This window comes from Cryptomeria japonica, chromosome 11 (assembly GCF_030272615.1).
Source record: "Cryptomeria japonica chromosome 11, Sugi_1.0, whole genome shotgun sequence".
Classification (NCBI taxonomy): Eukaryota; Viridiplantae; Streptophyta; class Pinopsida; order Cupressales; family Cupressaceae; genus Cryptomeria; species Cryptomeria japonica.
The window spans coordinates 559,540,843-559,551,688 of record NC_081415.1 but is presented as its reverse complement, the minus strand read 5'-3'; the positions used below and the strand labels follow the sequence as shown (position 1 = coordinate 559,551,688).

General features: G+C 36.7%; 1 protein-coding gene across 1 annotated transcript; it reads left to right on the top strand.

Moving 5' to 3' along the window:
- The first annotated feature begins 1,173 nt into the window (after nucleotides 1-1,173).
- LOC131034632 (cysteine-rich receptor-like protein kinase 44) lies at nucleotides 1,174-4,960 on the top strand. Its single transcript, XM_057966178.2, has 7 exons — nucleotides 1,174-1,858; nucleotides 2,297-2,404; nucleotides 2,591-2,730; nucleotides 3,613-3,823; nucleotides 3,948-4,182; nucleotides 4,369-4,519; nucleotides 4,610-4,960. Exons 1-7 carry the CDS (start codon nucleotides 1,174-1,176, stop codon nucleotides 4,958-4,960), a joined length of 1,881 nt encoding a protein of 626 aa, XP_057822161.2.
- Nucleotides 4,961-10,846: the final 5,886 nt, after the last annotated feature.

Sequence of the window (10,846 nt, the reverse complement as noted above, 5' to 3'; positions counted from 1 at the left end):
ATGTTATTGGATAAACATTAATATAAAATATTCTATTAAAAAAAACTATGAAAAAAGGCTTTGACCAAAAGACAATATATATAAAACCATTTAAGTTAATCAAAGTTTGGTTAGATTTAGAATTTTAGATAACATAGATTTTGAAAGTGCAGAATCAATACCGAAGTGGGAACAAAGACTTTCACATGATAAGACTAAATGCATATATAAGTAGTAAAAAAGACTTTGACCAGGTAAAAGTGGAACACTTTATAAAGAAAAGTATTCAACTATAACTTCCATTATAAGAAACCCATGAGAAGATGCAAATGTCCTTTTTTGGGGACCACTTTTTTTGGCTAGTAGCAAACCAACTCAAAAAGAAAAATAAAAAATATAAAAATATCATAGATGTTAAAATCAAGAAGAGAAATTGATTATTTTGATGATGTAACGCTTAGACAATCGAAAGTGGCATTCGAGAGCAAACAAACGATGAGGAAAGATCCGTGTCATGTACAGACGTGTTTGCAACGACATTCTGAAATAAAGAACATGAACTAAATAATTTAATCTATTTATTCCTCAATTTCCAGATTTTGTCCAAAAGTTTTGGAAGTATAAAGCAAATGTTTCCAGTCAAAATGACAAACCAAGCATGAATTATTTCATGGAAACTGATGATTCCATGGTCAAATTATCTCTTAAAGATGGTCTTTGATATATAGATTTATTTAATTTTGTTTAGATTACACGGAACAGATTATACTTCTGTCACAGACGCGCATTCATACAGCGAAATGAAGAGGAGATCTCTTACCTCACAAAGCATTAAAACTGCATTGATCACACCATTCTTTTAATCCCGAGGAACCATTCTATACGGCAGGTGTTTGACTGAAAAACTTCAAAGGTAACATATAGTCATGTCAAATTAAATTATCATATTGTTCCAGGCCATAATTCCAATGTAATCTTCGCAAAATTTAAGCTGGCATTCAATGTGTGGATACACCAAACACGCCGGCCGGGTCCAATTGATAGTCTGAAATTTGAAGGAAACAACTAAATACCACTAAGCATTACTTTAAATACCCTGGTTGCTGAAACAATCCTTAAGGGTAAGACAACATGCAGATCTTCTGTGTTGTGCTCTTATTATGCATCGTTCCCAACTCAGCGATACATTTGTATATGTGCAATGAGAACAACTATACAAGCTCTAAATTCGAGAGTAATTTGAACATAGTTCTGAATAATCTTGTAAACAATACGTCATCCAAAAATGGTTTCAGTACCTCTGTCTCGGGGCAAACCCCAGATAGAGCTTATGGTCTCCTCCAATGTTGGCGAGACGCAACTGTGGATGATTGCTTCAGGTGTTCACAAGAAGCCCATTTCACCATTCGACAGCAGTGTGGAAATGCCAGTGGTGGTAGAGCTTGGCTGCCCAAGTGCTTCATTCGCTACGAGAATTATTCCTTCGCTGGAATACTAGATACAAGGAAAAGGACTGCTCACACGCTTGACCAAGTAACTACTGACCCTGAAGGGTTTAGTACTGCGGTTAGGGCGCTTTTCAGAGATCTGTCAGATGAAGCCCTTCGATCCCCAATTCGATACTCTTCTGGATCAACAACTACCTCTTCTTTTTATACAATATACAGTCAAGTTCAATGTTGGAACGACTTAACTTCTGTCGAGGACTGCAAAACATGCTTAAAAAATGCAATTGGTGAGTTGTTAGATGCGAGGGCCAACAGAACTTATTTAGGAGGTATGACTGGCTCAGGAAGTTGCTTTGCTCGCTACGAAATATTCCCATTCTTTAATCCATCAGCACCGATTCAGAAACCATCATCATCACCTCTAATACCAAGTAATATTCCTCTCAGTTTCCTTTTAAGCTACTTTAGTTATTCTATGGTGACTAACTTCATATAAAAGGAATGAGATGACAATATTAAATTAGGGTCCATCCGCCTGAACTATGACAAAGAAACCCAAATCAACTATAGTTTTTGCCGATAAATCTCATAATTATTCAAGTTATTATGTGTTCTGTTAGTAATTGATTTAGTTTTTTGTTGATGTCATTTAAATAAATTATAATATAATGACAAAGAAACCCAAATCAACTATAGTTCTCGCCGATAAATCTCATAATTATTTTAGTTATTATGTGTTCTGTTAGTAATTGATTTTAGTTTTTTGTTGATGTTATTTAAATAAATTATAATAGGGTTTATTTTGTTCTGCAAATTTAACGTACCTAGCATCTTCCATGACTAAGCACTAAAATTTATCTCCTGTACAGTTTTGGTTATTGTCGGCTGCTTATTGGTGATTTTACTATTATGCCTGTTTGCAATCCGAAGAAAATTCAAGTCTGTGGTATTCTGGAAGCCAGCCTTTTTAAGGAAAGGTATCACTGAAGTTAAGTTTTAATGATTTTGTCCTATATTTTTATCAACAAAATTTTAATGTTTTTTTCCCATACTAGAACATAACAGAGAATTTTTCCTCCCATCAATTTTTTGTCAGAAAATAATATTTCTAGTTAAGATTAAATACGAAAGCGTAATGTTTCTCTCGTGCATGGCTTGTCCAGAGAATTCAAATACACAGCTAGACTCAACGATCGGGCAGGAGAATGTAATAATCTTTAACTTGGAAAATATCAAGGCTGCAACTAGAAACTTCCATGATGATAACAAACTTGGAGAGGGGGGTTTTGGATCTGTATACAAGGTGCAACAACCCTAACTTGTTACAATGTGTAATTTCTTACAATCATATGATTGAAGTTTTAATTGGGTTTTTTATTTTATTTATTTTGGTACAGACTGTGTTACTTTCTAAATTAATTATTTTTTTATTATAATAAATAAGATTTTTAAAAATAATAGGGTTTCTTTCATAGTAAGTTAGTTAAGTGGTAGTGTTGTTGTGATCATCAAAATTTGTCTCTCCTAACTCTTCTTAATTGCAGGTTTCTGCTTTTGCTGATCAATATATTTACGAATTTGGAAACAATTTTTATCATCTTTGTATAAAAAAATTGAAGAAAATCTTCAGTGAAGGCTTTGAGTGAAGGCTGAAACATTCGTAAAGTCTCCGTTGCTCTCTTAAACTGACCACGTTTTCTTCTTTTGATCAACAAGATCAAATATAATATTAGATAGAACAAGGTTGCTTATCCATTTCTCGCTCCCCTTTCAGTATTTAATTTTGATTTGTTTATATATACCCCTTAACATTAATTTACACATCATTCATAAAAAGATGGAAGGAATGGAAGAGGCTCCCAAGCCATACAAACGGGGCATTTCAATTTTATTTTACTTTTCATCACAGTTCTGTCCAGTGTTTAGAAATTTCGTCAGAGAAAATACATTATACTCATCTACACTTTTGTTATAAGTATGTTTGTTCAACTGTTTACACATATGCTTTATCTAGTAAAATGCAAAAAAATCCTCTAGTTCGCTCGATAAGATTCTCTAGTTTGCTCGATAGGTCCCACTATGACATTTTTTAAGAATCATTTTGCTCATTTTAGTGCTCCTGACATAACATGAATATTTATAGTGAGCTATAAACTTAAGGTTTATGTGTTTTGTTTTGTGTCAGGGCACAATGTTAGATGGAAAACAAATAGCAGTAAAGAAACTATCTATACGATCATTGCAAGGCAAAAGGGAGTTTTTAAATGAGGTTAAATTGGTGGCTAAAATTCAGCATCGGAATCTTGTGAAGTTACTTGGGTGTTGCAATGAGCAATCAGAAAAGTTACTTGTTTACGAGTTCTTGTCTAACAAGAGCCTTGACAAGATATTATTTCGTGAGTATATTTCATCTAAAACATATATCTGAAATCAATTCAATGTTTATTCTTTTCTACGCTATGTGAAAGTCGAAAAGTATTTGCACTCTTGAGGATAATCTATTTGGATGCATGGCCATAGATCCAGAGCGGAGCAAAGAGCTTGATTGGCCAAAACGTTTTAACATCATACATGGAGTAGCCCGTGGGCTTCTATATTTGCATGAGGATTCTCAGATCCGGATCATTCATCGGGATATAAAAGCAAGCAATATTTTGCTTGATGAGAAAATGGAGCCAAAGATATCAGATTTTGGCTTAGCAAGATTGATTCCTCAAGATGAGAGTCATGTTGAGACAAGGGTTACAGGAACATAGTGAGAAGAGCTACCAACTTATACAATCACATTTACTTTTAGAATTTTATTTTTAACAATTAAGAAAAATATAAAAAATTTATATATAATTATTCGAAAAAAAAATTAATTTAAATTAAGGCTTTGTTCTTTTCACCTTTAGTATTTTGTTTTCTTTGTTTTAATATTTTTTAAATGATTATGCAGTGGTTATATGGCACCAGAATATGCTATGTTAGGTCAACTATCTACTAAAGCTGATGTGTATAGCTTTGGTGTTGTCATTTTAGAAATTTTATGTGGAAGAAAGAACATTGATAATAGATTATCCCCAAATTTTCAAAGCCTCCTTGAAAGGGTAAGACAAAAAATAAGACATGTTATTTTTTTTCAATTAATTTTTAAAATTTTATATTGTATGAAGATGAGTGTGCATCATCTTATGCAGGTGTGGAGATCTTATATTGGAGGAGATATTGTGGATGTAATTGATAATGCAATAGTGGAGAGTTTCTCTAGCAAGCAAGTTTCAAGATGCATGCATGTAGCTCTTTTGTGTACACAAGAAGATGCATCACTTCGCCCACCCATGCCCATTGTATTTGCAATGCTTTCAAACCCTGATGTTGCCAATTTACCATATCCCACAACGCACACTTATTTTAATGTTAATCATAAACATGTTCTGTCGCATACATTACCATCAACATCTATAGGTATTAGACCAATTTCTCTTATTCCATCTACCACCTTGGCATCTATTAATGATGTATCATTAACAATTTTAAGTCCTAGATAACTCCACTTATCATTTCTAGTGTATAACAATAACTTTATTAAGATTGTACATTAAGCCTCATACATGAAATAAAGTTTGTACATTAAGCCTCATACATGAACCAAATTTCTAGTAGTTAATTGAGATATTATTTTTCTAATATGGAGATATACAAAGCATATATTCTTAAACTTTAACCATGATCATGAAATTGTTTTCATTGATTATTATTTGTAAGGATAATAGTTATAGTTTTAAATAATTCTATTTCATTTTTCTATTTACAATAACAAATGCATGCATTTTTAATGAAAGTTGTAAATTTTATCTTAATTTCTAATTTGGATTGAAAAGAATGGTAATATTTTTAGAGTGTTTTTATGTAAATTTTTTCAATCAATAATTTAATTCACACCACAACATTTATGTTAGTGTATTTATTTCATTTAATTACACTTAGGCTTATTAAGCCTACTTAGTTGTGCATTTACGCTTGACACTTGTCCATGCAAGATGTCAAGTCGATTAGGAGTTGTTAGAGAGGCAAGATGTCAAGTCGATTAGGAGTTGTTAGAGAGATGTCGACTGATTTTCGACACCTGATGCTACCTTTGTGGTAGGCAACTCCCAGTGTTGGGTTCAACTTCTAATTCGGCCCAATCACTATACCTATATGTACAATGTTGACTATACATAATTTAATGAAATCTTGTGCTTATTATAAATCTCATTTGTTCCTGCATTATTACATGGTATCAGAGCAGTCTGAGATTTTTGTAAGCCAAGAGCCAAATCTGCGAGGGTTTTTCCACACCTCACCACATAGGCGAGGGTTTCATCCATGCTTAGCCCGTGCCAGACAACAATTCCCCATGACAGTCGATCTCACCTGCAGTCGCTGTCAGGAGAGGTGTGGCACCTGTGCAGACGAAAGCTCTGCGAAATAGTGGTCCCCCTCCATAGGCAGCTTGCGGATCACACGGCTCCAGCGAGAAGAAGCGCCTACCATTGGCAGACTGTGGTACATGGGAGAGGGGACGAGAAGCACTGAGCACACCACGTTGGTTGAGGACAACAACCAGGCGGATAGGTGGAGAGTCATTCCCTCATAGCGGGAAGCTTTCAACCAGGGGCGGCAATGGTAGCACATAGGTGGTGGCACACGGGAAACACCCTAACCCTGCACCTCCAAACCCTACGCCTCCAGCTCGAGCAGCTCCCAGGTGGCGCCAAAACCTGCGCGTTGCCTCTTTTACGCGACCTCTGGGATTGCATGACCGTGGTGGGAGGCATGCAACTTGTTGGAGCTCAAATCAACAGATTGGATAAGTTCTAAGGAAATGCCAACTTTTATCTTCAAACTTTTCAATTGATCTGCCCAACTTATGGAGTGAAGTTGCTAACTCCTTCACTTTAGGATATGCAGGACCTAGGTAGGTATACCTACTCACTAGTTGTTTCTCTTTAACTAATGTTTTTAATAGCAGATTCAATGTTTCACTTTGGTTTGCTCCCTATCTTAGAATGGCATAAGGTCCCAAAATAGAGTGCTTTTGATGAGTTCAAGATTGTTGTTGTGGAAGTTATTCGATCTTTATGCTTGATGTCTAGATATGTTCTCACATAATTTATGTTTCCTAGTTGTGTTATCTACTAATCTTAATCTTCCCTACTGATCTCAACTTACTCCCTACTCTTTACCTTCTTTATCAATCCCACTACTTGAATTAAATTGAAGTGTATTTAATATGGCAAAGTAAAGTATTGTTTTGATTAAATAATTGATTAATGATCAGTGCCTTTCCTTTTATTGGGCCACAAAGTCTATGTTTCTTAGGATTCTATGTATAACTCCTATGAGACAATTTTAAAACCCACCCTTCCGATAAATCCTATTCTTCAAATGTTTGTAAATAAACTTTTATTATCGCAGTTCACTTAAGTAAACTAAGAATAGCAGTAAATAAATTTTCACACAAAAAATATTTAAAGTAACCTTTATCTTTTCAAGATAAAACCACAAGGGAACAATTGCTAAAACAACATAATCCATAACACATGTGGAGGAGATACAAACTGATTGTATAATTAACTATCTTTAATAGATTGAAATATTTTTATTTTAATATTTTTATCTTTGTATTTTGTAAAGATAATTAAAATAATTCTTCTTGACCATAACCTTTTGTAACAACTTTCACTTGATGGAAAATAATCCTCGCTTTCACAAACCATTACTCAGATAATTCACCTTGAAAATATTTCACTCACTTCAACCTTTTTATTTTCATATCATGTTATGTGAAAATCATCTATTGGATTAAAGTAGTTTTCCTCTTGAAAATGGAATAATTTCACTCTTTTGCAAAATCTAATCACGTTTTGCCCTATCTTGATTTAGCCATCTTAATTTTTGGATACTTAGTATTAAAATATTTTCACCCATTTGTAATGATTCTTTACCAATATGCACTCTTGTTTAAATGATTAAAAAAGGAGTGAGAACAAGGGCATTGACCCTTACATAACAAAACTATTAACGAGACCACAGTGCAAAAACATCACTATAACAACATTAACAACAACTAAAAGAAAAAAGAGACCAAGTCTTAGAAAATAAAAACCAACAACAGAAAAAATAAAAAAAAGCTACAAGGGTGCCTTTCACACTCTAGTGGCATCAATGGCACTGTTCCATTCATTAGACATGAATTTATACATGTCCTTAGCCTCCTTTTTATCCTCCTTCGTGTCCGCAGTATGATCCCTTTGTAGAGAGAGGGTGAGCGCCGAGCTATGTAAAACCTATAGATGAAATTTGTTATGGCTCACAATTTGGGCATCCCAAGCCTCCATCTTGCTCTTGAGCCGATAGACATTATCCATGATAGCCTGCAATTCAAGCATAGGGCCTAGGTTCTCAATCCTCTACATGATGTCCAACACGTCTGTGCATAACTTTTCCATTTGCTCCAGAGTAGGGACAACCTGGGGGTTCACAATAGCCATGTCATCTATACTCTTATCCATCACCTTGTCCACATCTTCAGCAGGGGAATAGTCAATATCATTTCCTAGGCCCATGAGGGGAAGAGAGTTCATCACCTATTCCACTATCTTTAAATCTGAGTCCAAGTTACCAGAATCTAGGGCTTTGGTATTAGAATTTTCCTCACCCATGACACCCACAGTGCACATGTTCATTGGGGCCCTATCCTTAACATCAATAGAGTCTTGGGCTTGCATCTCATAATTGCCTGTGCCAGTGACACCAATAGTGTTTAGAACCATGGGGTCCCTATTCATATTCACATCCACAACATCCTCACCAGGGGCCCCCATAGTGGTATTAGGGTCCTCTCCCTCTATGTCCTCAATGGGGTCCTCCTCCAAGTCAATATTTTCGATTACAGGGGTCTTCTCTTTGCGCAAGCTTTTGGAAGCCAATCTGGAGGATCTCCATTTAACCTCAGAATTAGGCAAAGGATTGTCATTGTCGACATCCTCAGAGGACAAATTGTCATCAAAGACAATATGTTTGCATTTAACAGGGGTTTTCCCTTTGCCCTTGGATAGGGAGCGGGAAACACTAAGAGAGGTAGAAAGAGTCAAGGTACAGAAGATTGCAAATAAAGAATTAATAGAGGAATAAGCAAGCAGAGACATGGAGAAGTTGGTTGTAGCAAAGCCTTCATGAGGATACTGGAAAAATCTGGGGAAGACCATAGACAAGGCATCAAGCTGCTGAGGAGTAGGCATAGGGTGCTGAGAAAGCGAGAGATTCTGGGGGGGGGGGAAAGGTCCTCATGAAATTTGTACAACCTATAAATAAGGCCCTGGTGAAGGAGGTAGAGCAGCTTATCTCCATGCTTGGGGTCCATGGTGTCTTTAACAGATCTTTCGATGGAATTTAGTAAATAAAAGGGCAGTCAGAGAAAATCATTATTGTGGAAATGATTCAGAAGGGGCAATTTGTAGTAGTAAAATACCTTGTGCCTACCCTCAAGAGTGAAGTACTTCATGATCATGAAGCAGATCATATTCCATGGGTGTTTAAGCTCTTCCCGAGAAAACCCACCCTATAGCTTGATAGGTTCCTCATGTTTGCGGAAGAAGCGTTTCAAACCTTTGTTATTGGCATCAAGGCTGAAGCACTCCCAGTATCATTCGTCGAGGGCCAGCTTCTTAGCCTGGGAAATTGTCTCCTTAGAGTCATCAAAAGAAATACCACCCACCAAAACATGCCTCCTAGACCAAGAGGAGACAAAAGCAGCCGAGAGCTTCTCATCATGGCCCTGTAGACATTCCAAAAAATTGGCATCCCCTCCTTCAATGCAGGGGGTTATTCTTGAAATCATCTGGATTGTTCGGTTTGTATCTAACTATATCACCGCCCATATCCTCTACCAATAGAGCTTATTTACACATGAAAAAATATTAGCAGAGAAAATTGCAAAGATCCTTCGAGAAGCAAGTTGAGAAAAGACAATGGGAATTGTGGGAGCCTGATGTCATTAAGTGACATAAAGTTGGGCACATGGGAAAAATTGAAATCATTTTTAGAAATGATTTTCTAGTTATGATGCATGAAGAGCTAGCGAATACCGGTGACAACCAATGTATGTTACCAATCCAATCGTACCTCATCATGACGTGGTAAGCCCAAAGGAATTGCCAACAAACCAACACGTCTATCACTGCCAGCCTAGCTGAATGAGTCACCACCACATCGGCATAGATAAAAGGGATATTCTCATTATTTAAATTATGAAACTAATACCTCCAAACAACCCCAATGGAAGAGAGGATAGTAAGGAAAACACTTGGCAGCAACTCAATCATTGGTAGGAATTTTAGATTTCTCTTCCTGAAGAAGGAAGTTAACATGGCTCGGAAGAGAATTATGACTCCTCCAACATCTCAAACCTAAAAGATTTAGGCCAATGGCCACAAGGGCATCTACCACTTTGTTGTCTTCCCTATAGACATGCATAATTTTAAATGAATCAAGCCCGGAGATGAGCCTCAGAGTGTCCTTGATGAGTCCCTCAATGGTCCAATTAAGCCTATTCCACCCTTTGACAACATCAATGATGAGCTTGGAGTCACCCTTAATGTCCATGATCTTGATTCCCATGGTGAGGGTGAGATGAATTCCTAAGGCTAAGGCCATAGCTTCAACTTGATTAGAGGAATTCCCATTCAGGTTGCTCGCATAAGCAGTGACAAGGGCCCCCAAGTGGGTTCTAATAACCCCTCCACCAGCATCCAGAACCCCCTTACCAGCCCCATCAAAATTGAGTTTGAAATGTGTAGTCAGAGGGGACCAGACCATCCTTTGTCTTAGGATTCTCTTAGAGCAATCAACAAGAGAGAACGAGCGGGGATGTTCCAAACTCTAGAAATTTCCCAGTCCTGGGTAGAGGGGGGCTTGGAGGCTAGTCAGGTTTTAGAAACAGAGATATTCTCAAGAATCAACTTTAGAAATCGAGCAAACATAGTTTCCACGAAGGCCTCTTTGTCCCTGAATATCTTTTTATTGCTTTCCTTCTAGATACTCTAGCTCACATGAGGGGGGATCTGCTTCCATAGTTGCTGGATAAGGGGGTTGGAATAGGGGCCCCGAAACTCCTGGGACAAACTTAACAAATTGTCATTAATAACCCAACAGATATTAATCTTGTTGTATACCATCCCCCAGAGCTCTCGAGAAAAGGCACGGTAGAGGAAGAGATGAGGAGGACTTTCCTCATCATTTTTGCAAAGGATGCATCTACTAATGAGTTGGGGATTCCATACCTCTTTCTAGATAGAGGTGTAATCAAGTTCTCTTAGCAAGTTGTTGCAAGAAGTTCTGATAGAGAAGGCCCCAGAAGGGTCCCACTTCCAAATGAATCTATCTTCCCT